The sequence below is a fragment of the Nuphar pumila genome, chromosome 7 (assembly GCF_984573655.1).
Source record: "Nuphar pumila chromosome 7, dmNupPumi1.hap1.1, whole genome shotgun sequence".
NCBI lineage: Eukaryota > Viridiplantae > Streptophyta > Magnoliopsida > Nymphaeales > Nymphaeaceae > Nuphar > Nuphar pumila.
The window spans coordinates 22089627-22114159 of NC_143255.1; the positions used below are offsets into that span (position 1 = coordinate 22089627).

Below are 24533 nucleotides of genomic sequence, written 5' to 3' on the forward strand. Positions count from 1 at the left end.
ATCTTAATGAACCTGCCATTTTTTTGGCTATTGGGGTTTCATTTTTGAGACCCTATGGCTACACTAGATCCTGTACTTAGATCCAACATCTCCCACTTGGCCATATGTGGTGAATGCGTACATTATATCATAATTGGTGCAACATGTATCATATATAGCAGTTCATGATAAAACATACATCAAATAAAATTTGTACAACTTCAAGGATAATATCAATATCTAAGTATGATGTTTTTTTTCACATGCTATGAGTTATTTCTCACAATCATATAGTTTTTTTTCGTCATTCATTTTGAATTATGGCTTTTTACACATGCTATGAGTTAGTTTTCATGTAGTTATATACAATTTTCATCATTATATGAACCATAATTTTTTTCACATTTAGTATGAGTTTAGTCGGGACATCATGAGGTTTCACACACACTAGCTGAACTTTTCTTTTATGATATATCCCTGTCATGAAGATATTCACAAACTAGGATGTTTTTTTATCATGATCCTTTTATACACTCATTTCACAAAACCATATGGGTTTCTTATCATTTTAAATTTTCAATAATAATCCTTTATGTGTAATACCATGTACAACAAATTTTATTTTTAGTTTTTACCATCCACTATATCCTCAGTTATGTAGTTTATAGCTTTAAAGAAAACCAATGTGAATTATTTTGCATATATATTATAATGTTGCCATATTCATTTCAATATATCATAATGTGGGTCTTACTTTCTTACTTAATCATAGGGTTCTTATGGCTCTTCTATGACCAAACCATAAGACATTATCATGTGCTAATAATCTTGCATAAAGTTCATATGCACACTAGTGGAATATAACTTTTTATTAACTTATGAATGCATGATAAATTATGATTTGCCAAATATAACAAATGCTCTCCTTTTCAAGATTTAACCATAGACAATACTCCTACTATACATGTGTATTACAATCTGTTAACAAAAATTTTGCAATAAATATTCACTCACTTAGATTTCACGAAATCCTTTTTAAATTTTTTTTAAAAGATCTGGGACACTCGTTTCAAGCCTCAACCGTTCTCCACGACAAGGTAAATCATAACCATGTTCAACCTCCTTAACTCAAAGTTCACTATCGAGAAAATAAAGATTTGAAGTCCAAACTCTCTCCCCCAAAATGAAATATGATTCAATTCAATAGGGTGTACAAGCACTTATGCAACAACTAATAAAAAATAAATATGAAAACCAAAATAAAAGGAATAAACAACCAAACAGATATGAAAATTAGCTTTTTTAGACTTGGGGTTCGTCTATCTTTTGTGCTCTAACTGACGGGCTTTTCCTGGCCTAGGCCCCCTTCTGGGGCATGTATGATGATTTAAGAGTGACTCCTCCTTGATCCGACATCACCTCCGCATATGTATGATGGTTGAGGCAATGGTTTTGGCAATACCTCTACGTAGGTAAGGCAGTTTAGGGATGAGGATGAAAGAAAGATAGAGTGAAGGCAAGGTTAGGGTAACAGTTCTCTCTAGGGCCATCACTCAGACAAGGGATTTTCAGATGATCTAGGTTTTAGGGGTCAACCCCTATTTATAAAAATTTAAAACGGGATACAAATCAAAGGTTTTCTAGATTTAAATCCAATCCAAATGGATTCATGTGTATCCCAAGGAGGGATAAGGCTCATCCATAAAGAGTCATGCTTGGAAACTCGCATGGAGAATTTAGGTAAGATAGGGACACGCGTCTTAAAACTTATCCCTACGTTTAATGGGATGAATGACAAAGTGGATTGTCATCCCAATGATGGATGGCAAAATGGTTTATTGTCCCGACATTGTCCCAATACTAGACGGCAAACAAGGTTTGTCATCCCAACACCTAAAGACTCATGCAATGCATAAATGCTTATGTATGTTAATATGCTCATGCATTCATAAATGTGATGCATATGACATGAAAATCATTTATTCATCTATGTGAGCGTGTTATGCCAAAATGCATATGAGGTAGATGCATATGAAATGTGTAATGGTGTTTTAGAACTTGCATACCATGAATGAATGTCATATGATACATGAAACAATATGAAATGATGATGTTCATTGATGATGCTATAAAATATCATGATATGTCATGTATATGTTTTTGAATGCCATGAATTCACCATGAGGCTCATACATGAATGAAACACATAGCATATTGTAAAATGTACAATGCATAGATGTACATCATAAAATTAAATGTCATGTGCTATGCTATGAATGTAAAGGCATAAGGCTCGATGAACCTAAGTGATCATCACTAACTTTGTGTGGATCTTCTATGTAAATAAATGTTGCAATGCATGCTAGAAAATGCTCTCTTACGAGGTTGAGTGGGATATGAGCCTACAATTATGAGAGGCAGTCTCACTTCACATGCATATATTCATACATTGAAATACTGTTGTTTTATCCTTTATAGGCAAGGTGTTCCTATAGGCTAAAGGCACCAGAGCACGTAAATGGGTTCAGTTGAGACCATGTCATCACATGTATATTGCCTTGAGAGGAGTATTGAGGCTATTGAACCTAATTGTCTCTTGAAATGAGGGCATGAATTACTAACCATCTTAAGAAAGATAAGACCGCCTAGTAACTTATTCACAATGTTGGTCTACCTTAGAGATGGTGGAATGGTATAACCTTGAGTGACAATGTCGCATGTAGGTGTCATTTACATGTCATACCAACTTGAATTAAGGAGCAATGCTGTCCTTGAACCTCTAGTCACTCGAAGTTAGAGAGGTTGGGGTTACACAAAAGTGGTATTTCTCAACTACTGTAGTAGTATGGATTACAATCTAGTTACCCTTGCAAAGATTTTCAAGGTCATGAACCACAAGCTTGGGTATGTTTATCCAGTCTGTAGGTACCATGGCAAAAATACATCAATGACATAATAAATATTGGTGGTATACTCTAGTAGACACGATGACAATTACCTTCGCTTACCTGAGGGTGTAATCAAGATAAACAAATATGTCTAACAGTGCTAACTATCTAACCTCTATGTTTGTCATATCCATGTTAGATAATTTCAATAATTGTGATATCTCTGTTAGTTGCAATATCTGTGAATAGTTTTTTTTATGCATCTATATTGTTCAAATGACAGTTAGAATATGAAATTACAATAGCATGAAATGTTATCTATGATTTATGCTTTGATAATATTCATTATGCATTTGAATATAGATTTTCTTACCTGATCGCAAGAGTTTGACCTCGTTTCATGGGGTGCAAGTGATAAATGAGGAAGCAGTGCGAGGGCACGATGTGACGGCAAGGCCGGAAACCATTCTTCTAACTATCTTGGCGGTCTTAATAACTATTTTGGGATATCTCAATTTATTTGAGATGTTTTTAATTATCTTTCAAAAACTTGTACTTCCAGTTCTAAACTTTATTATGGATTTGAAATTAAATTGCTCTTGTTCTTATTGTGTGAGTAGGGATGGATCCGATTATGATGGAATGAGGCCCAATCTAGTTTCATTTACTTTATTTTTGTAACCAATTAGAATTGTCTAACTTTTAATCCTAACTATATCCGTAGCGCTATTTCTAAAACTCATATTTCAAAAAAAAAAGTTGGGTGAATTTTTTACATATTCTAAGTTGAGAATTTTGGGGTGTTACAACCAATCCTTGATTCAATATCATATATGCTCAAAATACAAAAATGAATCCATTTTATAGGCCAATGAAGCTCCACAAATAACAATGCATAATTAAAATAAAGCATGACTAACAAAGTTTATTTAAAAAAAATACCAATAACAAAGCATATTAAAATACTCAAGTCTAAACTTAGAACAAACCTTCCTCAAGCAAAATAAAGAGGGACCAACTCTAAGACCCACTTGGACTACCAAGGAATGAGCCTCAAAAGGCCACACGAGTTTCGTGGAGAGGCTTAATGGGTGGCGTCAAGGAGGTGGGGCCCATAAGCCTTCTTTAGAGCTTCTAGAGGGGAATGCCTCCCTTCTTCACTCTCTTCTCTACACTTTCTAACTTTTTTTTTTTCTTTTTGTCAATAATGCACACCCCACCAAGAGACCCAATGTGGTCTCTTTCCTTTCTCTTAATCCCTACGCAACATGGAAAGTGGAAAACGTGAGGTGGGAGGGGACTACCTCCCCACCTCTTTCCTATTGGGTAAGACTTCCTCCCTACCTCTTTCCTATTGGGTCACCCCACCTCATGTGCGGCCAGCCAACCGAACAGAGCAAGCCCTGTTTAGGCTGGTCTCCTCAAACATGAGGAGCTCATAGAATTGGCCTCTTCAGCAGAGTACCAACATTTTAAAGACCTGAATCTTCTTTATCAATTCTGCTAGCTGGATCCATAACTTCACCAGCCTAAACAACAGGTCTCGTTTTCAACCCTTGGCGGATATGCCGCCCCATTCATGTCAGATGTTAACTTTGCTTTGATCTAAATATCACCCATTTTGGGAGAAGGGGGCATCCTTCTCCAAATATAGGGTAGATTTGGAGTAGGTCTTGCCTGGTTATATAGGACCCATATCCAAATTGCATGTATATTAACAAGACCAAGTCTGGGTTCAGATAAAAACTGACCCATTTGACTTTTATCGCATCTAGTATGACAGACCCGGTTCTAGGATCCATACTGCAGGATGCACATTGGGTCCTAATGTGGCAGGCATGTTTTGGCAAAAAAAAAAAAAAAAGGTACAAGTACAAATAAGCCATGATCCAATACATATTCAAGATGGAATCTCATTTATATATTTGGTTCGAAGAACTGACACAATACAACAAAATTCACCAATCCACAAAACAAAACAAACTTGTTCAAATTCACCCAATAAACAGTTTCATTCCTCAAACCCACTAATGGAAGGAAGTGGACCAACAAGACGGCAGCCAAAAGAAAAAGCACCTAGAATAAAAAAAAAAAACCCAAATTTTGGGGTTAATATTCAAAAATCGACTAGAAATGATACACAATTTTGCACTTCAACAAATCAACTTAGTTTTTCTTAATGGTAGAATGTAAATCAAGCCAAGAGATGATATCATTTATCACTTGGAGAATCCTCTCATCAGACTCCCCTTCCAAAATACAGTGGTAGCCTCCTTCGTATAGCTTCAGGGTCTTATCTTTGCTACTTGCTTTGTTATAAAGAAATCTGCTCACTTGAGGATCAGTCACCTTGTCCGCATAACCATGAAGGACCAATAAAGGAGAAGAGACCTAATATTTAAAATAAACCAAAACTTTCAACATAAGCAAGGAAACATTTACAGAAGCAAAATCTTATACAATGGCAAAAGCTGGAACAAGAATTATATTTCTTGTATTTTATCCTAATGGTAATTGTTTCATGCACGAGTGTATCAGCTTTTTTTTCTGATTTAGCATGGAGAAACTACCACTATGGCTTGGATGTCCTGTTATGGGCTAAGAGGTGTTACTTTGACCGTGGACTTGAGTCAGAATCTGCAATGTAAAACTCCATAAACACGGACTCTAAATATCGATCTCTCGACCTCCTTCAACTTGAAAGCCCAACCCACCTAGTCAGGTGTGCAGAGTTCTTGTGGGCATGAGTGCCATAACTTATATGATGTTTATGTCAAAGCTAATAGAAGTTTGTTTATGAATGCTCCATAAAGAGTATCAAATTTCATGGAAGGTCTTATGGAAATCAATCAATCAATCAGTCTTTCCCTTTTTTTTCATAGTTCACGGCTGGCCAACCATTTTCCGGCCAGCCACCAGCAGGGAAATGGTGGGCCTTATTTTTTTATTTTTGGTTTTTGTGAACAAAAACCTGAATACCAAAACCAGGTTTTTGGTTACCCAAACAACCCACAATGTGTTTTTTGGCAAACCAGGTTGGTTGGTCAAAAACCGGGTTTGAGGCAAACCTGGTTTTGGCCCATGTCATTCAAACAGGGCCTTAGGAGGTGATCTTTACAAATCAATAATTGCAGAAGTGAGATCCTTTGGTGCGACCAAATCTAGGATAAAAACTTAAGCTTAAAACTTAAAATAATCTTAAAATTTACATAGAAATGTCCCATTGATCATAGCACGTGCTTTCAACTTTGAAAAGCTGAAAAATAAACTAGAATGTATATGTGCAATATTAGTTCTATAGAGAAAGACAACATAGAGTCATACACATATTTATTTAAAAATGTCATGTTAAATTTGAGATTCCAGTAACATAGGGAACATTGGCATTGGATATTGGTAATTTTCATCAAAATTTTAGAAGTTTCAATATTGTGAGCTTTTTTTTCATTTATTAGAGAAACCACATCTAGGATTGCAGACCTGGTCACATTGGTCTTAGCCTGCCCTACCTATGGTCATCGTCTCGGTGGCCTAAAACTCCATAGGTGCCCCCCTCGAACCCTAAGGAGCATCCTACTTCACCTTGCAGAAGGGGTTGCCACATGGGGACTCAAACTTGGGATAGGGGAAAAGCTTCCTATCCACAAGCTGGACACCAAGTGAGCAACCCTTCTACTAAAGGTGAGTTATGTCTCTTGCAGGTTTTGATATAGTGCCAAAAAATAAAAAAAATTAATCATTGTTGAACCTAGATGGAGCGGCTTGCATCAGAGTCCGGATCGGGTGTACTATGATTGCACAAAAATTGTGCATTAAGCACCTGATGGCCCTCCATCTGGTCTTGGGCACCACACCTGACAGGCCCTATAACCAAGATGGAGGGTGATCAGGTGCTTAATGCACAATTTTTTGTGCAATCATATTGCACCTGATCTTTTCACCTTGCATCATAGCATACCAATAGGAACCAATATGCATAAACCTCAGTGAGAGACAAAGCTCCAGCTGGTATGTGTCTTGAACAAAATTGACAACTTCTCCTAATAATAGAAATTTTATTTTGGAAGAGAAGTGATAAAACTCTTCCTTATTGAGTGCTGGGTGCCTAACTAATATACCAAAAGGCTCTACAGTGATTAAGATGCATACAGTCAAGTCTTTTAAATCATCAGGATCCTAACAATCTACCGCACTCTGCAACTGACGTACTTGGTATTTGGAGATTGTCAAGGCTCATCGTTGCCCTCTTTTTCAAGCGGTGGTGGCGCTTGTGCATGGAGGAACTTCCAATTTTCATGTTTCTGAAAACCAAATATAAGCTAGAGGGTAAGCCTGCGCATTGGGTATCTGAAAACCAAATATAAATCAAATATACACTTCAATGGTGACACACCGTCTGTAACCAAAGGCCTACCCATCCCAACCATATCTGACCATGATCTCGCATTTGTAGATGTCTTTGGCTTCCTCCATTGTCAGGTTTGGGATTTCTTGATGAGTCTCCTGGATCCCAAGTTCTTGGTGTCGCAGAACTCTTAGAACTTTCTCCCATATCGGTATCAAAAAACCTAATTCTGAACTTTCTCAATAAAGCTTTTCTGTTACTCTAAAAAAGAAGACATACTTGGCTGCCCACTCTAGGATAATTCTCACTCTGCCTTAACTCCAAGTAGCCCTTTTCATCTTCAGTGGTTCACTATGGTCCAGTTATACCATTTCCTAGGTTGTTCCTTTTGGGAATTGAACTCAAGATGTGATGGTTGCTCTTATACCCAATGTTTGGTTACCTAACTCATACACCAAAAGACCCTAGTGATTAAGATGTGAAAAGTCAATCCCCTAGACCCCAGAATCTTAACATTGAGGTACTTATACGAATAATTGAATATTCAACTACATTGCAATTGGGTAGTAACCTAAGGAAATAAGTAGAACAATTTGGGATTTTATACTTGAATGAGGTTGAGAAATCAAGAACCAGAGGTTAAAAACCAGATTTAACCCATGAGCATGATGTGCGTAAAACATCTTATGGAAAAAACATACAAGCACTCCAACTAACCTCATAGTTGGCAAACAATATAATGGAGACATGTAATTAAGACAATCCAGAGCTCCGTGCATCTATAGCACAAAATGAAGGCTTCAACACAAAGTTGCCTTTACTCATGAACATCTTTCAATCGAGCCATATTTAGTGTGGTGAATTATCTTTAAACTGGTTGAATGTCCCAACAAAACAACCAGCATTTCTATTTCCCATAGGTCCTTGACAAAGTGTAATATATTTTTTTTCGAGAGAAAAGAAAATTCATTAACAAATTAAAAGTTGTTAGGTTGAAGAGGGCTCAACTAGCATCGGTAAAAGTACAGAATAATCAGAATTAAGCAGAGGCTGAATCCAAGTTAGATATTAAAAAACTATGCATAGAAAGTGATCTAATAATCTATAAAAAATTTCTTGTGCATGTAAAATGAAAGTGGAAATGAATGCAAACAAAAAATAAGGTTTAGTTATTGCTAGATTAAAAATGGATAAGGATAATTGACCTTTTCTAACTGGGATTCAATCTCCATAGTGGTCTTTAATAACTCAGTGGCAGTCCTTACTCTCACTTTGTCATTGTATGAGATCACATTAAGTTGAGCCTGTACCACACAAAAAATAATAATGATAAATTCAAGGGTAGATAAAGCTATGAATATAAGCCATTCTAATTTGAGAGAGTACCAAAGATGAAATTTTCATGGAAACCCAAAAACCAAAGACTATCACTACAACTAACAATTCTAAACTATTTACAAATATTTATTTAGATGCATGTAAATATGTTAAGTGTCCATGTGTATTAATAAATGCATGAATATACAATAATGAGCTAATGAAGAAAGAAAGCTGACCATTTTTCTTTTGTCAGGTTCCCGAAGCATCATCTCACTTAGATCTTGTTGGGGGAAGAGCTTCAATTTAGGAAGAACAATAGATAGCAGTGTTCCAATCTTTATCATTGCATCAGATGGTGTGACATCTTCTGCAATCTTGCAAGTAAAACACCATTATACAAAACAAACAGAATATGATTTCCATGAGTCCATTCAGGAAACCATTAGCAATAGTGTCATTAACAAAATAAAGAGTGATTGTTGAGTATTCAACGTTCACATGTTCCAAAAAATGCAAGACAGAGCTGAGGATGCTCTATCATATATAAGCTTCAAGGCACCTCATATACATGTTTGACTTTCTCAAGCTTAAGCATTTTGCACTTCCTTAACACAAGGCATTCATCAAATGCCTTATGGCAGACACCTATTAAAACCATGCATGTTATGATTAATGGAGACCTCTAAGAACTGGTATTAGAGTAGTGATTTTCATGACAACAAAACAAAGTAGTACCATAATTCAATCATGATACAAATATGCGAGTTTGGGTTCACAAAGCATAAAAAAGCAAAATATGCATTGAATATTTTTTACTTCATAATACAATTTTCTAGATCCTTGTTGATTCAATATTAAAAATCTACAAGCTATGCACAGAGGCCAGGTGAATGAAGAAACATTGAATTAACTAAGGCAAGTGCCAATCTTTTGAAAATATGAACAAGGAAGATGACCATGCGAAGTAATGATCCCATGATAGTTTTACTGCATGATGGTGCCATAATCCTTTGATACCCAAGTTAAATCATGTTAACTCACATTTGAATTTAATGATAGTGTTGAGATCACAAATATGCTAATGAGATAGACAACTTACTTTACACATAGGAGCAACTAAAATAACACCATCCCATTCATCTGGTCGCTTAAGATGGATTTTGAGAGCAACGGCTCCTCCCATAGATTGTCCAAAGATGAAATGAGGAAGATCACCTATTGGAGACCTTGCTGCAAGTCAATTGAAAACAGTAAATTTTGCTGCATCTAATGGATATTAGAAGAATGTCAGAATGGATTGATTGGCATTCACTATCAATTTTAATGTGTATTTTTGTAGTAAAGTCTGGGTTTGGTTGGACAAGAAACCAATAACCTCAACTTGGCTTTGAATACAAATAACTTTATAACAATTGTATAACCATCTCTAATAGGCGAAAAGATAAATACATGCTAACAGAGCATAATATATGGCAACTGTTTTGCTTTGAGCGGAGACATTTTGTGATCCTGATACATAACATGAAAATGAGCATTTCTGAAGCACACACACAGATATATATGGTTCTCAAAAGCCTTTGTTCTCAGAGGACATAACAGCCAAAGTTGGGAAGCTGATATGAGAATGTTTAATATAGGTCTTTACTTCTGAAATTGAGTTATCCTTGTGTGCAACAATTGCTGACTAATGCTCCATGTTTTTTTCAGTAGATGTTGGGCCCTCCCTGCAGCAGGGATTTGCCCTGATTTTGGTCCTGTTCGCCTACGGTTGTTACTCATTTTCTGTTTTAGTAATAACTTTTTTTCTAGCCTCAATATAATTTAAGGAAAAGTAGAAAAATACATAATTAACAATCAATATTATGACATACTAGCAAGATCATTTCTCTTGGCATGTTTAAATGAGAAGATCAAACATATTAGCTGCTGCTTACAATTTGAACCTAAATATGAAACGAAAGAATTCTAGTGAAATATTCAAAGTATGTTTCATCTACTAGAACAAATGAAAAGTCAAAACTATAAAAAAGAGAGTAGCAAAAATTGTTGAAAAGTGGAAAAGAAATTACCTCTAACTTTGGCATACTGTTCAATCACATCATCAATTAATTCATCAAAGCTTGGAATATACCCATGCAACCCTTGTGAAAGACCAAACCCTGGATAGTCCATGGCATAAACTCCATAGCCTGCTGCTGCAATTCTCTTGGCAATACCTGCAGTGTAATTCTTTTTCCGTTATATGATATCCAAAGTCAAAGATGTTAACAAGTGTAATATTTTTTTTAGGGTAACAAGTTTAAGATTTTGAGGATGGGAAAATGGAAAACTGTGCACTAAACCAATTAAGATCTGTAAATATGATGACAAAAATACCCAAAAAAGTAGAAATGGCAAATCAATGTTCACTTACTGTAGAGAATAGGTAATGTGATAGCTATGCCTCAAAGAACAATAATAGTTCCAAAAATTTCAGAGTTTGAACATGTGAAAAAAAAATTGGGATTTATGCAAGAAATACAAATAAAGAAGCACAAAACTTCAGCCCTCTTCATCTGCAACATAGTGGAGGAAAAATATTAGCACTATTGCAATCCAAATATCATTTATCTTTAATGTTTAAAAACAAAACCATTTCAATAGGCTCGCCTTTAGTCCAAATATAATGCATGTCCAATGCCTTCAAAGTACTTGCTGCAAATTCTTGTTTTCGTATATCATTTTAATACTAATGTGTAGGTTCCACACCATTTATCTCCCAGACCATTCCAGTTTAAAAAATACAATTACATGTATTTTTTGCTTAAACCAAACTTGTAGATGTGTTTATCATTACTTATTCACTAAGAATCATGTTTTGGATCAAATCAATTTAACAAGAATTCTTGATTTTTACTTAATCAAATTTTTGGTGTAATATAAACCATTGATTTTTTTTTGTTGAGCTAAAAACACATGTAAAAATGAAAAATGTTTTAAACTAATATATTTTTTCCACTAAATAAACATAGAGAACACATTTACAGGTTTAGATTAAGTAAAAAACACATGCAAATATGTTTTTCAAAAGGACTCTGAGATGGTCTGGAAGATAAATGGTCAGGAATTTACACATTACTACCATTTTAATAGGTTTAAATAATTACAAATGAGATATTTGACAGAGAAACGAAAACCATATCCATAAGATCAAGAGAAAGACTCACAGTAAGAATAAAGAAGAAGATCAAGATTATGTGGTTCGGTTCTGCAGAACATATGTCCATGGGAAGAACACTCTCTCACGTCTTCCATTAATGATCAAGATACGGCATGATTGTAGGCACAATCTTTGGCACCTACCAGCTCATGTCTCTCATGAGCTATTTTGGGAGAGTTGATGGCCTTTCTTATTCAAAAGGTAAGAATCCATTTAATGAAGGAATTTACATTCAGCAACATATTAAAAAATCTTTGGTAAGATAATCTTATCAGTCGACACTTCTTTTATATTTGACTGCACACACTATATTTGAGATTCTTTTGATTTTTGTGAACCTTCTTCATTACAAGCTGACCCAGGTCCATCTTCATTACAGTCTGATCCAGATATGTTTATACTCTCCCTCAAGAGAAAAGACACCAAATTTATGAGCTTTTCCCTGAATAAAGTAAACTGAGACTGGTAGACCCTTTGTAAAGACATCAGTTAATTGGTCCTTAGAATGAACCTAGGTCAACTAAAAATAACCTCTAACAACCCGAATAAAATGATAATTCATTTCGATGTGACGAGTTCGAGCATTGAATATTGGATTAGAATCTATATGGATGGCACTAATATTACCCCAGTAGATGGTTGTTGGGGTGCCCAAAAAAATTTGAAGATCTTGCATCAAATATCTTACCCAGACCAACTCTGCAGCTGTAGTAGCCAAGGATTTGTACACAGCTTCAGCACTTGAACGGGCCAGTGTGGTTTGCTTCTTAACAGACCAGGAAATCAAATCGGATCCAAAAAATATACAATATCCTGTGGTGGATCTTCGATTGTCAGGACATTCAGCCCAATCCGCATCCGAATAAGCAAAAGATTTGAATGAGAAATTGAATTCATAGGAAGACCTATCTGAATTGTATAAAATCTATTTGGTCAAAGTCATATGAGTGGTGCGAAGAGCATGCATGAATTGACAGACTTGATTGACTGCATATGAAATATGAGGCCGAGTCATGGTTAAATACTGTAGCTAACCAACAAGATGTCGATACTGACAGAATCTTGAAGCGGATTTCCATCAAAGAAGAGCATTTTGCCACCAGAGCAGCGGTGTATTAACTCACTTAGCACCTATGTCACATGGGTGCGGGTGTGCGGCAAAAAAAAAAAAAAAAAAATATATATATATATATATATATATATATATATATATATATATATATATATATATATATATATATATATATATATATAAAGTCCAAAAGTTGGACATAAATGACCCTGGGTGCGTTGACTGCACCCAGGATCAGATTGACCACATTGGGTGCGGGTGCGGGTGCAACACGGGTGCGGCACCTAGTTGGAGAATCCCTGTGACATATAGGGCAAAAAAACATTTCTTGGCAATTTTTTTTTTAAGTCTGGAAATTGGACCAAAATGACCCTGGGTGCGTTGACCGCACCCGGTGCCGCACTCGCGTCGTGTCGACGTGGGTGCAGCACCCTGCTAGCCGAATCCCTGTGACATAGCTTAGCACTAATCATATTAAACCGAGCAAACACGTAACAAATGGCAATGCTAAGAAGCAACCTCATGGTGGTAGGACAAACCACTGGGCTAAACATCTCATTATAATCCACCCGAGCTTGTTGCCAGAAACCATGAGCAACCAAGCAAGCCTTATAACATTCTAATGCACCATCAGCCTGTTGTTTAACTTTGAACACCCATTTACAATCCACCAAATTACTATCTAGCGAGGGAGGCACAAGAGTCCATGATTTATTCTTCAATAGAACTTGAAATTCATCATGCATTGCTGCCCTCCAATGACTGTCCTTAACGGCTTGATGATAGGTGTGAGGTTCAGGAGGCAATGGCGAAGCTACAGTTGCTAAACACATTGGTAAAGGGTAACAAGTAGAAGTATATATTTTGGGTCATCTTGTACCATCCATGGACCTGGTGACCATAGAATATGTTCTAATATGTGGGGCAGGTGGGACAAGATGAGAAATGGGTGTAGGTGACAAGGACGATTCAGGGTTGGACTTGGGTAAGATGGCTTCAATCACTTTATCATGTGGAGTAGATTGTGGACTTGAATCTTGATAAGCCTACTGATCTAATAACATGGGTAAATCATGAATGAGATTGGGAAGAACCACGGGAAATGAGGACAAGAAACTAAGTAGGTGGTGGTGCGGTAGCAAATGGAAAAATGTGCTCATCAAAAACCACAAGTCTTGAGATGTATACCCATCTAGTAGAAGGATCAAGACACCTATAGCTTTTATGATACAAACTATATCTAAGAAAGACACATCTTGTGGTTTTCCAATCCAGTTTATGAGCTTGATATGATCACAAGTAGGGAAAGCAAAGGCAGCCAAAGCGTTCTACGCAAACCCTAGTTGGGATGTTTCCCAAACAACATTTCATATGGGATTTTTGAATGAAAAACACTAAATGGCAATCTATTAATGAGAAACATAACAGTTAAAAAGGCTTCAACCCATAGAGTTTGAGAAACAGAGACATGAGCCACGAGAGCCAACTCAGTTTCAACTAGGTGTCTATGCTCCCTCTCAACAAGACCAGTCTATTCTTGAGTATGAGGACAGGAAATGCGACGATGAATGCGATTTTGCTGCAAATAGTTTTCAAATTCATAACTAGTAAATTCTCCTCCACCATCTGTTTGAAAGGATTTCATTTTCAAAAAAAATTGATTCTCAACTAGTGCCCAAATTTTTTTAAAACATGTGAAAGCATCTGATTTTCTTGCCAAAGGATAGATCCATCCAAAATGTGTGAAATCATCCACAAATGTGATATATTTATATCCAGCAACTGAAGAAATAGGAGATTGTCCCCATATATCACCATAGACAAACATTAATCGCATAGTAGTATCATGAATAACAGAATCAAATGGTAGCCGATGGCATTTAGCTTTCTCAAAAATCTCACAAATATGCTGTAGTTTATGAGAACCAAGAAAAAGAGACATTAAATTTTCTAAATGAATGTAGAGTCTCCAAGATGCCCTAATCGATTATGCCAAACAGAAATAGGAGCACGAACACCAAACATAGCATGTGGTTGATTGTCTCCAACAGCTCCATGAAGGGGATATAGATTATCTCTATTCTTTCCTTGATAGAGAATTTTCCCCATGTTCAAATCCTTGATTTGACAACCCCAAGAAAAAAGTGAATGCACAGTTATTTTCCATAGTATAGCATGCTATTGAAAGTAGGTTTTTCCTAATATCAAGAACAACCAATATATCATTGAGACGCAAAACATGATTATTCAACATAATTGAACCATTACCAATATGAGAAATTTGAAGATCCTTACCATCACCAACAATCACAAGATCATTACCTTGATACGAGGAGGCTGCATTCAATGATCTGCTATCATTCAATACATGATTGGTGGCTCCAGTATCCGAGAACCATTCCTCATCAGCCAGTGACACCATAGATAGAGCAGAAAAAGTTGGGTAAGTTTTCTGATTGAACAACCTTATTATACTGATCTTTGCAGTTTATCGATGGTTTGCGGATTTTATTGACAGGATGGAGCTGGCCGAAGTGCACCTCGCAGGGGGAAGTTTCACTTGGTCCAACAAACATAACTCTCCCACCATGGGAAAGTTAGACCAATTCCTCATCTCTAAGGCCATGATAGAAGAACACCATGACATCCATGCTGAATTGGAACCAATTACCATTTCTGATCATGCCGCCATCACTCTACAATGGGAGACCATTGGAATCCAACAGGAAAGTCTTTCAAATTCGAGCATTGGTGGCTGCGCGATAACAACCTCGTGGAAGAAATTAAAAATTGGTGGTCCACAGCTCAAGAAGCCAAATGGGCAGCCTGAAGGGTATTCAAGAAGCTAGATTTTGTATGGAAAAAATTGATCGCATGGTCCAGGGACAAAGGCAAGGCGCAACTTCATTTTATCAAGTCTTGGGAGAACAAACTGTGCCATATACAAACGCAAATGGCAGTAGAAGAGGACATGGCAAAATTACTAAAACTCAAATCAAAACAAGAACTTACAGTTAATGAAGTCGAAGCATGGAGAAGGAGAGAGCAAATCTGATGGCGGCAAAGGGCTAAAATCCAGTGGCTACAACACGAGGATGCTAATACTAACTACTTTCACATCTCTGCATCATCCCACTAGGGAACTAACTATCTACCGTCGATGGTTGTCAATGGAATTCTATGGGAAGAGGAAGACATTCTCCAAAAAGCCACAGGCTTCTTCAGGGATTTATTTTCATCTAACAATGAAGACTTATTTGATTTGCAGGACATGTGCTTAACGGTTTTTGACTCTCCAACACAGCAAGCCCTTTCTTTCCATTTTTCCTTGGAGGAAATCAAATGTGTAGTTTGGGACCTAATGCTAGGTAAGGCACCGGGTGTTGATGGTTTTCCCATCGAAATATATCGGACGTTGTGGGATCAATGCCAAATGGACATATTTGAAGCATTCTCTGATTTTTTTCGTAACTCAAAGATTCCAAAGCGGCGGGGAGAAACTCTCTTAGTGCTCCTTCCAAAAGATCAAGGTGCAGATAATATAAACAAATTCTGTCCTATATCACTCATCAGTACCCCATTAAAAATCATCACAAAAACCCTCGCTGCAAGACTCAAGAAAGTTATCCACCAGGTAGTGTCACCGATACAATGTGCTTTTATTCCTGGAAGACAACTACATGATTGTTCTTTGCTAGCACATAAGGTTGTTCATTCAATTCACACACCAAACATCAAATCCTTTCAACATAAATTGATCTACAGAAGGCATTTGATTCCTTAAAGTGGTCATATCTCATACAATGCATGCAGAAAATGGGTGTGGGGGGCAAGTGGATTAGATGGATGCAGGAAATACTTAAATGCACCTCCATCGCAGTCACTATTAATGGTAAAAGAAGATCTTTGTTTAAACCACATCGAGGCCTGAGGCAAGGGGATCCACTGTCACCATTGTTTTTCATCATGGCCATGGAGGGCTTAACTGCTTTGCTTGATAGCGTGACACAACAAGGACTATTTAATGGTCTCAAATTACCTGGCCTACAATACTTTTTACACTTGTTGTAGACTATATTTGGTGAGACCACCGTTAGAAACATGCAGATGCTTAAGATCATACTGGATTGTTTTTCAGAAATGTCAGGTTTGAGGATCAAGAGGCCCACTATGGTCACGTGTGGAAAGTAGAATTAGAAATAAGTTGCAGGCATGGCACGTTCATCATCTCTCATTCGCGGGTCGAATTGTTCTCATAAGGTACGCTCTCACCTCCGTTGCACATGTTATGTCTCTATTCCTCATTCCAAAACATGTCACAAAACGAGTGGCCAAGATTATGCAAAACTTTATACAGTCTGGTTTGGGAGGGAATGAGAATAACCACAAGAGGGCTTTGATGCGCTGGTCATCCATTGCATTTCCGGTGGACTTGGGAGGCTTAGGCATTTCAGATCTCAGACGATTAAATCAAGCATTGCTTGTTAAATGGTGGTGGCAACTCCCAACTCAAGAATCAATGGCTTTCATAGCGATAAAACACAAATATGGATTGAGGGGTTGGCCTTGGCAATGGAGGGAGGATTCAAAATGGAAAAAAGGTTATGGTTTCTGGAAAGGATTAATGAAGGTTTTTTAAACTTTCTACAAGGGGTAAAGGTGCAGGTGAAGGATGGAACCAAAACAATGTTCTGGTGAGATGTTTGGGATGGTGAAGACTGCTATAGGGAGGAAAGGTTATGGTTTCTGGAAAGGATTAATGAAGGTTTTTCAATCTTTCTACAAGGCGTAAAGGTGCAGGTTCAAGGATGGAACCAAAACAATGTTCTGGTGAGATGTTCGGGATGCTGAAGACTGCTATAGGGAGGAATTCCCTTCACTTTTCCAGTTTGCAAGGGGATGGAATCAGCTTGTATGCTCTATGTGGTCAGAAACAGAGGGTTGGGAGATCATATTGAGGAGAAACCCAAACAACAATGCACTCCACGAGTGGATCACATTAATGCAATGGTTAGAACACCAAACATTGAACCAGGACCAGGACTCCCTACAATGGAGGCACACAATTAATGGGAGTTTCACAGTTTCATCATGCTACAGGTCTGTGTGCCCCCAGGGTATGCAATGGCTACCCGACCATACTCTTTGGGGGGAGGAGACTGCCACCCAGGGGTTCAACATTTGGATGGCTAGTGATACATGATCGGGTTAAAACCAAAGCGTATATTAGAAGATGTGGAATCCAGTTAGCAAGCCGGTGTCACCTATGCTGCAAAGCAGAGGAAACGGCAGAACATATGTTTAGGGAATGCACTCTTTTTAAGACTCTGCTATGGGAGTCATGGCAAGAGGATTCAGGTTTTTGGCAACCATATGGTAAAAGGTAAGCTCTTGATGAACTTATTTGTAATATCTATATTAATGAGGCTTTGTGAAATAAGCTTAAAATATTTGGAGTTATGAAGAATGAAATTAAAGAAAGGAAAGAAGCCTTTCTTATTTTTGAAAGCTTTTGGGTCCTTTTTCTCTTCCTGATCAAGAAAGAAAGAAGAGAAAGAGAGGTTTTGGCTTTTCACTTTGTGAAGACTCCATCTTTGGTATTGAGGTATTTTCTTGAGGTATTCTTTTGTGTTTTTTTCTTTAAGAGAAAATCACGTAAAAGGTATTGTCTATTTCTCTTTGGGTTCTCTAGTTATTGTTGTTCTCTTTAGGGCTTTGTCTTCTTTGGGTTTGAGGGTTTTCTATATATTACTTATGTAGCCTCTTTTCCTTTTGATTGATAGTGAAATCATGCTCTTCCTTTGCCCGTGGATGTAGGCATATCGCCGAACCATATACATCTTGTCTTTTGCTCTTTCGTTTTGTGCCTTGCAATTTTCATCTTCTTTATTTTTGGGTATTTTTTTGGTGGTTTGTTTTCGATTCACCTGTGATGTAGCATAACAAACTGGTATCGGTGAATTTATTTGGCCACCATGCTATCTACGATAAAGTTTGATATTGAAAAGTTTGATGGTGTTATGAGTTTCAGCCTGTGGCAAGTGCAGATGCTTGCCGTTTTGACACAAAATGAGTTGAAAAAAGCTTTGCTTGGGAAAGCAAAAAAAAATGCGCTACCATGAGCGATGATGATTGGAATGAATTAGATGATAAAACCCTTACTGCTATTCAACTTTGTCTAACTAATGATGTTCTTTAAGAAGTCTTAACAGAAAAGACAACGACAGAACTTTGGAAAAAATTAATAGAGTTGTATTTGACAGTCTCTCACAAATCGATTGGCTCTAAAACAACGGTTATATACTTTTCGCATGTCAGAAGGTACTCCCATCAAATCCCACATCAATGAATTTATTTCTATTATTATGGAGTTGAAAAATATATATGTGAAGATTGATGATGTGGATCAAGCCCTCTTGATTTTGTGTTCCTTACCACCATCATATAAAAATTTTAGGGACACTATGATCTATGGTCGAGAATCAATTACCATAGATGAGGTCAAAACCAAGCTTATGAGTAAAGAGAAGATTGATAAAGAATTGACTGGCAGTAACAACAATGATTGTTCAGTTGGTTTGTTTGCTAGAGGGAGGCCAAAAGATCGCTATGTGAAAGACAAGAGGCAACTCAAGATCCAAGTCAAGAAATAAGAATTTGTTCTGCAATTATTGTCGCAAGAAGGGGCATGAAATTTCCAATTGCTATAAACTTAAGAATAAGCAACAAAAAGAAGAAAAACAAGATGAAAAAAAGAAAGAAACTCTTATAGAGGCTAGTATTGCACATGTTGATAGTGATGTTGATGCTGATGTCTTTGTTGCAAGATGAATTGATTCTTGACTCTGGTTGTTCTTTTCATATGTGCCTTAGCAGAGAATGGTTTTCTACTTATGAGTCTATTGAAGGTGGTTCTTTGTTGATGGAAAATAATGCATCTTGTAAAATTATTGGTAAAGATACAATTAAAATTAAGATGCATGATGGTGTGGTTAGAACACTGACAGATGTTAAACATGTTTCTAACTTAAAAAAGAACCTTATTTCTTTGGGTACTCTTGATAAAAATGATTGTAGGTACTCAGCTGAAGATGGAGCCATGAAGGTATGCAAAAGTGCTCTCATTGTGATGAAGGGTAAAAAGTTTGGTAGCTTATATGTCTTGCAGGGTTCTACAGTTACAGGTTCTGTTGCCATATCATCTATATTAGAGTCAGATACCACCAAATTATGGCATATGAGACTAGGCCATATGAGTGAAAAGGGCTAATTATTTTGAGTAAGAGAGGTCTTCTTTGTGGTCAGAGCACAGTAAAGCTGAATTTTTGTGAACATTGTATATTTGGTAAACATAAAAGAGTCAATTTTAGTACTGCAGTGCATAAAACAAAAGGTATTCTTGATTATGTTCACTCAGATTTATGGAGTCCTGCACAGGTAATTTCTAAAGGTGGTGCTTGTTATATGCTCACTTTTATTGATGATTATTCTAGAAAAGTTTGGGTTTATTTTTTGAAGCATAAAAGTGAAGTATTTATGACTTTTAAAAGATGAAAAACTTTAATTGAGAAAGAGGCAGGGAAGCATATTAAAAGACTTAGGACTGGCAATGGTCTTGAGTTTTGCAACAATAAGTTCACTGAATATTGCAAAGATGAGGGTATTGATAGACAACACACAGTTGTGAAGTCACTCCAACAGAATGGGGTTGCAAAAGGCATGAACAAAACTTTGTTGGAAAGGGCACGTTGTATGCTATCTAATGCAGGGCTTGAAAAGGAGTTTTGAGCAGAAGCGATCAATATGGCTTGTTATTTGGTAAATCGGTCTCCTAATGCTTTTATTGAATGTAAGACACCTGAAGAAGTACTTCTGATTATTCTAATTTAAGAATATTTGGTTGTCCTGTATATGTTCATGTAGATGAAGGTAAACTTGAGCCTAGAGCTAAAAAGTGCATTTTTCTTGGTTATGCTTCTGGAGTAAAAAGGATATAGACTTTGGTGTGATGATCCTAAATCTCCAAAGTTTATTATTAGTAGAGATATAACTTTTGATGAGTCTTCTTTATTACATCCAAAGATGAAATCCTCTACTCAGTCTAATGTAGGTAAAGCCCAAGATGTGCAAAGTTCAGTTAAAAAAGTAGACTTAAAAGTTGGTGTTTATGATTATAATCAGACTGCAAGTTCTGTACAGACACCTTCAACTCAACTTCTTAGTCATGTTGAAGTAGAAGAAACTCCTCAAAATGATGAGCAGGTGGAGGAATATAGTATTGCTAAAGGCAGATAAAGGAGAAATATTAGACCTCCACACAGGTATACATATGCTGATATAGTTGCTTATGCTTTGTCAGTTGCAAAATCAATTGATAATGAAGAACCCTCATCATATTCACAAGCAATGAATTTTGTTCATTCTGCTAAATGTTTGGTTGCTATGCATGAAGAAATTGAATCTCTCCATAAGAATCAAACTTGGGAACTTGTAAAACCACCAAAAGACAAGAAGATTGTTGGTTGTAAGTGGGACTTCAAGAAAAAGGAAAGTACTTCAGGATTGGAAGATGCTAGATATAAGGCACGATTAGTGGCGAAGGGCTACAGTCAGGTAGAAAGAATTGATTTTAATGATGTTTTTTCTCTTGTAGTGAAGCATAGCTCTATACATATCTTACTTGCTTTGGTTGCCATGTATGATATGGAGTTGGAACAACTTGATGTTAAAATAACTTTTTTACATGGTGAACTAGAAGAACATATTTACATGCATCAACCTGAGGGTTTTATTATTGAAGGAAAAGAAGATCATGTTTGCTTCTTAAAGAAGTCATTATATGGCTTGAAGCAGTCTCCTAGACAATGATATAAAAGGTTTGATTCTTCTATGTTAAATTTTGGCTACTGCAGAAATATGTATAATAGTTGTGTCTACTATCAAAGGCTTCATGATGGTTCTTTTATTTATTTGTTGCTTTATGTTGATGACATGTTGATTGTAGCAAAAGATCTGTCTGAAATCAAGAAGTTGAAGATGCAGTTGGCAAATGAATTTGAGATGAAAGATTTGGGTCCTGCTAAGAAGATTCTTGGCATGAAAAATCATAGGGACCAAATGAAAAAGAAGTTATATTTGTCTCAAAAGAAATATATTGAGAAGGTTTCTAGAGTGTTTTGGCATGAAAGATGCCAAACCTGTAAGTACTCCTATTGCTTCTCATTTTAAACTCTCAGCTCTTTTATCTCCTCAAACAGATGAATAAATAGAGTATATGTCACATGTTCCCTATTCTAGTGCACTTGGTAGTATTATGTATACAATGGTTTGCACTAGACCTGATATTTCACATGCAGTTAGTGTTGTCAGCTGATATATGTCATACCCTGGCAAAGTACATTGGCAGGCAGTGAAGTGGATTTTCAGGTATTTGAAGGGCTCTTTTGACACTTGTTTAGAGTTTGGGAGGAGTAGTGATGGCTTGGTTGGATATGTTGACTCAGATTATGCAGGTGATCTTGATAGGAGAAGGTCACTCACTGGTTATGTGTTTTTTCTTGAAAATTGTGCTATAAGTTAGAAAGCTACCCTACAGTCTAGGGTTGCATTATCAACTACAGAGTTGAATATATGGCAGTGACTGAGGTAGTTAAAGAAGCTATTTGGTTAACAGGTATGTTATCTAAATTTAATTTAGGTCAAGAAAAGGCTATTATTTATTGTGATAGTCTGAGTGTCATTCACTTGACCAAAGATCATATGTACCATAAGAGGACAAAACATATTGATGTCAAGTACCATTTTATTAGAGACATGGTTGTATAGGGTGAAATTCTTGTGAAGAAGATTGGTACTATAGAAAATCCTGCTGATGCCTTAACCAAGCCGGTTCCAATTGCCAAGTTCAAGCATTGCTTAAACTTTATTGGCGTTTCTAGTTTCTTGAGTTGAGCCCTTTAGGGCTATTTTTTGGTGAAGGTGGAGTATGTTTGCTATTTTGACGAAGCTATGATGATGTTCAAGTCAAGGTGGAGATTTGTTACGTGTGCCTTGAACCATATGGTAAAAAGTAAGTTCCTAATTGACTTATTTGTAATATCCATATTAATGAGGCTTTGTAAAATAAGCTTAAAATATTTGGAGTTATGGAGAATGAAAATAAAGAAAGGAAAGAAGCCTTTCTTATTTCTACGTATGAAGGCTTTTGGGTCCTCTTCCTCATCAAGAAAGAAAGAAGAAGAGAAGGAGGGTTTTTGGCTTTCCACTTGGTGAAGACTCCATCTATGGTATTGAGGCATTTTCTTGAAGTATTCTTTTGTGTTTTTTTCTTTAAGAGAAAACCACGTAAAAGGTATTGTCTATTTCTCTTTGGGTTCCCTCTTTATTGTTGTTCCCTTTAGGGCTTTGTCCTCTTTGGGTTTGAGGGTTTTCTATATATTGCCTCTGTAGCCTCTTTTTCTTTTGATTGATAGTGAACATGCTCTTCTTTTGCCCGTGGATGTAGGCATATCGCCGAACCACGTATATATTATCTTTTGCTCTTTCGTTTTGTGCCCTGCAATTTTCATCTTCTTTATTTTTGGGTATTTTCTTCGTGGTTTGTTTTCAATCATCACAGTTGCAGCAGGAGAAGAAAAAATGACACTTTGTGTGGCGTTGCTGGTTGTTACTTACTTGGAACAGCATTTAGCTCTGTAGAAACAACATATTGTTCAGGAAACTCAGACTGCAAAAGGAAGCCCTCATAAGCAGGATAAGATGGGAACTGAAAGAGAGAATAAAACAGAAATGGCCTCAACATTCTGTACAATGGGTGGGGTCATCAAAGATCGAGCTAATCTGAATTCGAACTGCGTTCTGATCTGATGTTTTTTTCTGTACAATTGATTCCTCATCAATTCTGCTCATGTTGCACAGTCGCTGATTTAATCATCAATGAAACTATTTCTTATCATTCTTTCAGAAAAAAAGACAGTCGACATTAGAAAAAAAATGATTTTGTTTGGCATGGTTCCCTTGACCATTTCTCGAATTTTGTCTTTGATTTCCAGGCATTGAGTCTTGGTATTGATTCCGATCCCAATATTGACCTCTTCCACGTTGATTATAACCACGACCACCGTACCTGCCAGCACGTCCACCACGTGGTGGGAAAAAAACTGATCCGCTTCCTCTAGAGGAATAAAAGGCAGTGGCTTACTGGTTCGAAGATGGACCATTATGAGTCTTTTCTATTCTACTTTCATGAGTCAACAATTGAAATCTCAACTCATCAAATTCAGGCAACTTTTTCATAAAAGCAACAGTAGTCACATGTCTCATACTCAGAAGGCAAACAATCTAGAACATAACGAATCAGATCATCCTTGTCAACCTGTTTTTGAATGATGGCCAAAGCATCATCAATAGATTTAATTTTTCGAAGGTACTCAGATATGGAAGACGTACCTTCATATCTTGCAGCTACTTCTTTAGTTGCATGAACTTGGACTGTGATTGTTCAGCATGTCTTCCTCAAGGAATTCCACACATCTTTAGATGTTTCTAATCCAACAACCTGAGCAAGAATAGGGTCAGACAATATTGCATTGATCCAACATAGGATCATTTGACCAATCTTCTCTCATTTCTGATATTCAAGATTGACAACATAGGTTCTCATTTCTGCAGAACATATGTCCACGGGAAGAACACTCTCTCTCACGTCTTCCATTAATGATCAAGAATTTA

The 24533-nt window shown here is 36.7% G+C and overlaps 1 protein-coding gene across 2 annotated transcripts in view; it reads right to left on the reverse strand.

Annotated features, from left to right (window-relative positions):
• Positions 1-4968: 4968 nt before the first annotated feature.
• The window catches only part of LOC149831495 (caffeoylshikimate esterase-like), a 30437-nt gene continuing 10872 nt past the window's right edge, over positions 4969-24533 (reverse strand). The window contains exons 4-9 of one of the 2 annotated variants that reach the window (XM_090012098.1): positions 10602-10748; positions 9632-9762; positions 8769-8906; positions 8418-8516; positions 7930-7991; positions 4969-5258 (exon numbers count right to left, since the gene is read on the reverse strand). In XM_090012098.1, coding sequence (XP_089868224.1) covers positions 5213-5258; positions 7930-7991; positions 8418-8516; positions 8769-8906; positions 9632-9762; positions 10602-10748 — 623 coding nt within the window. In that variant the 3' untranslated portion in view covers positions 4969-5212. The remainder of the gene's footprint in view (positions 5259-7929; positions 7992-8417; positions 8517-8768; positions 8907-9631; positions 9763-10601; positions 10749-24533) is intronic. The other variant, XM_090012097.1, reaches the window with a different exon arrangement.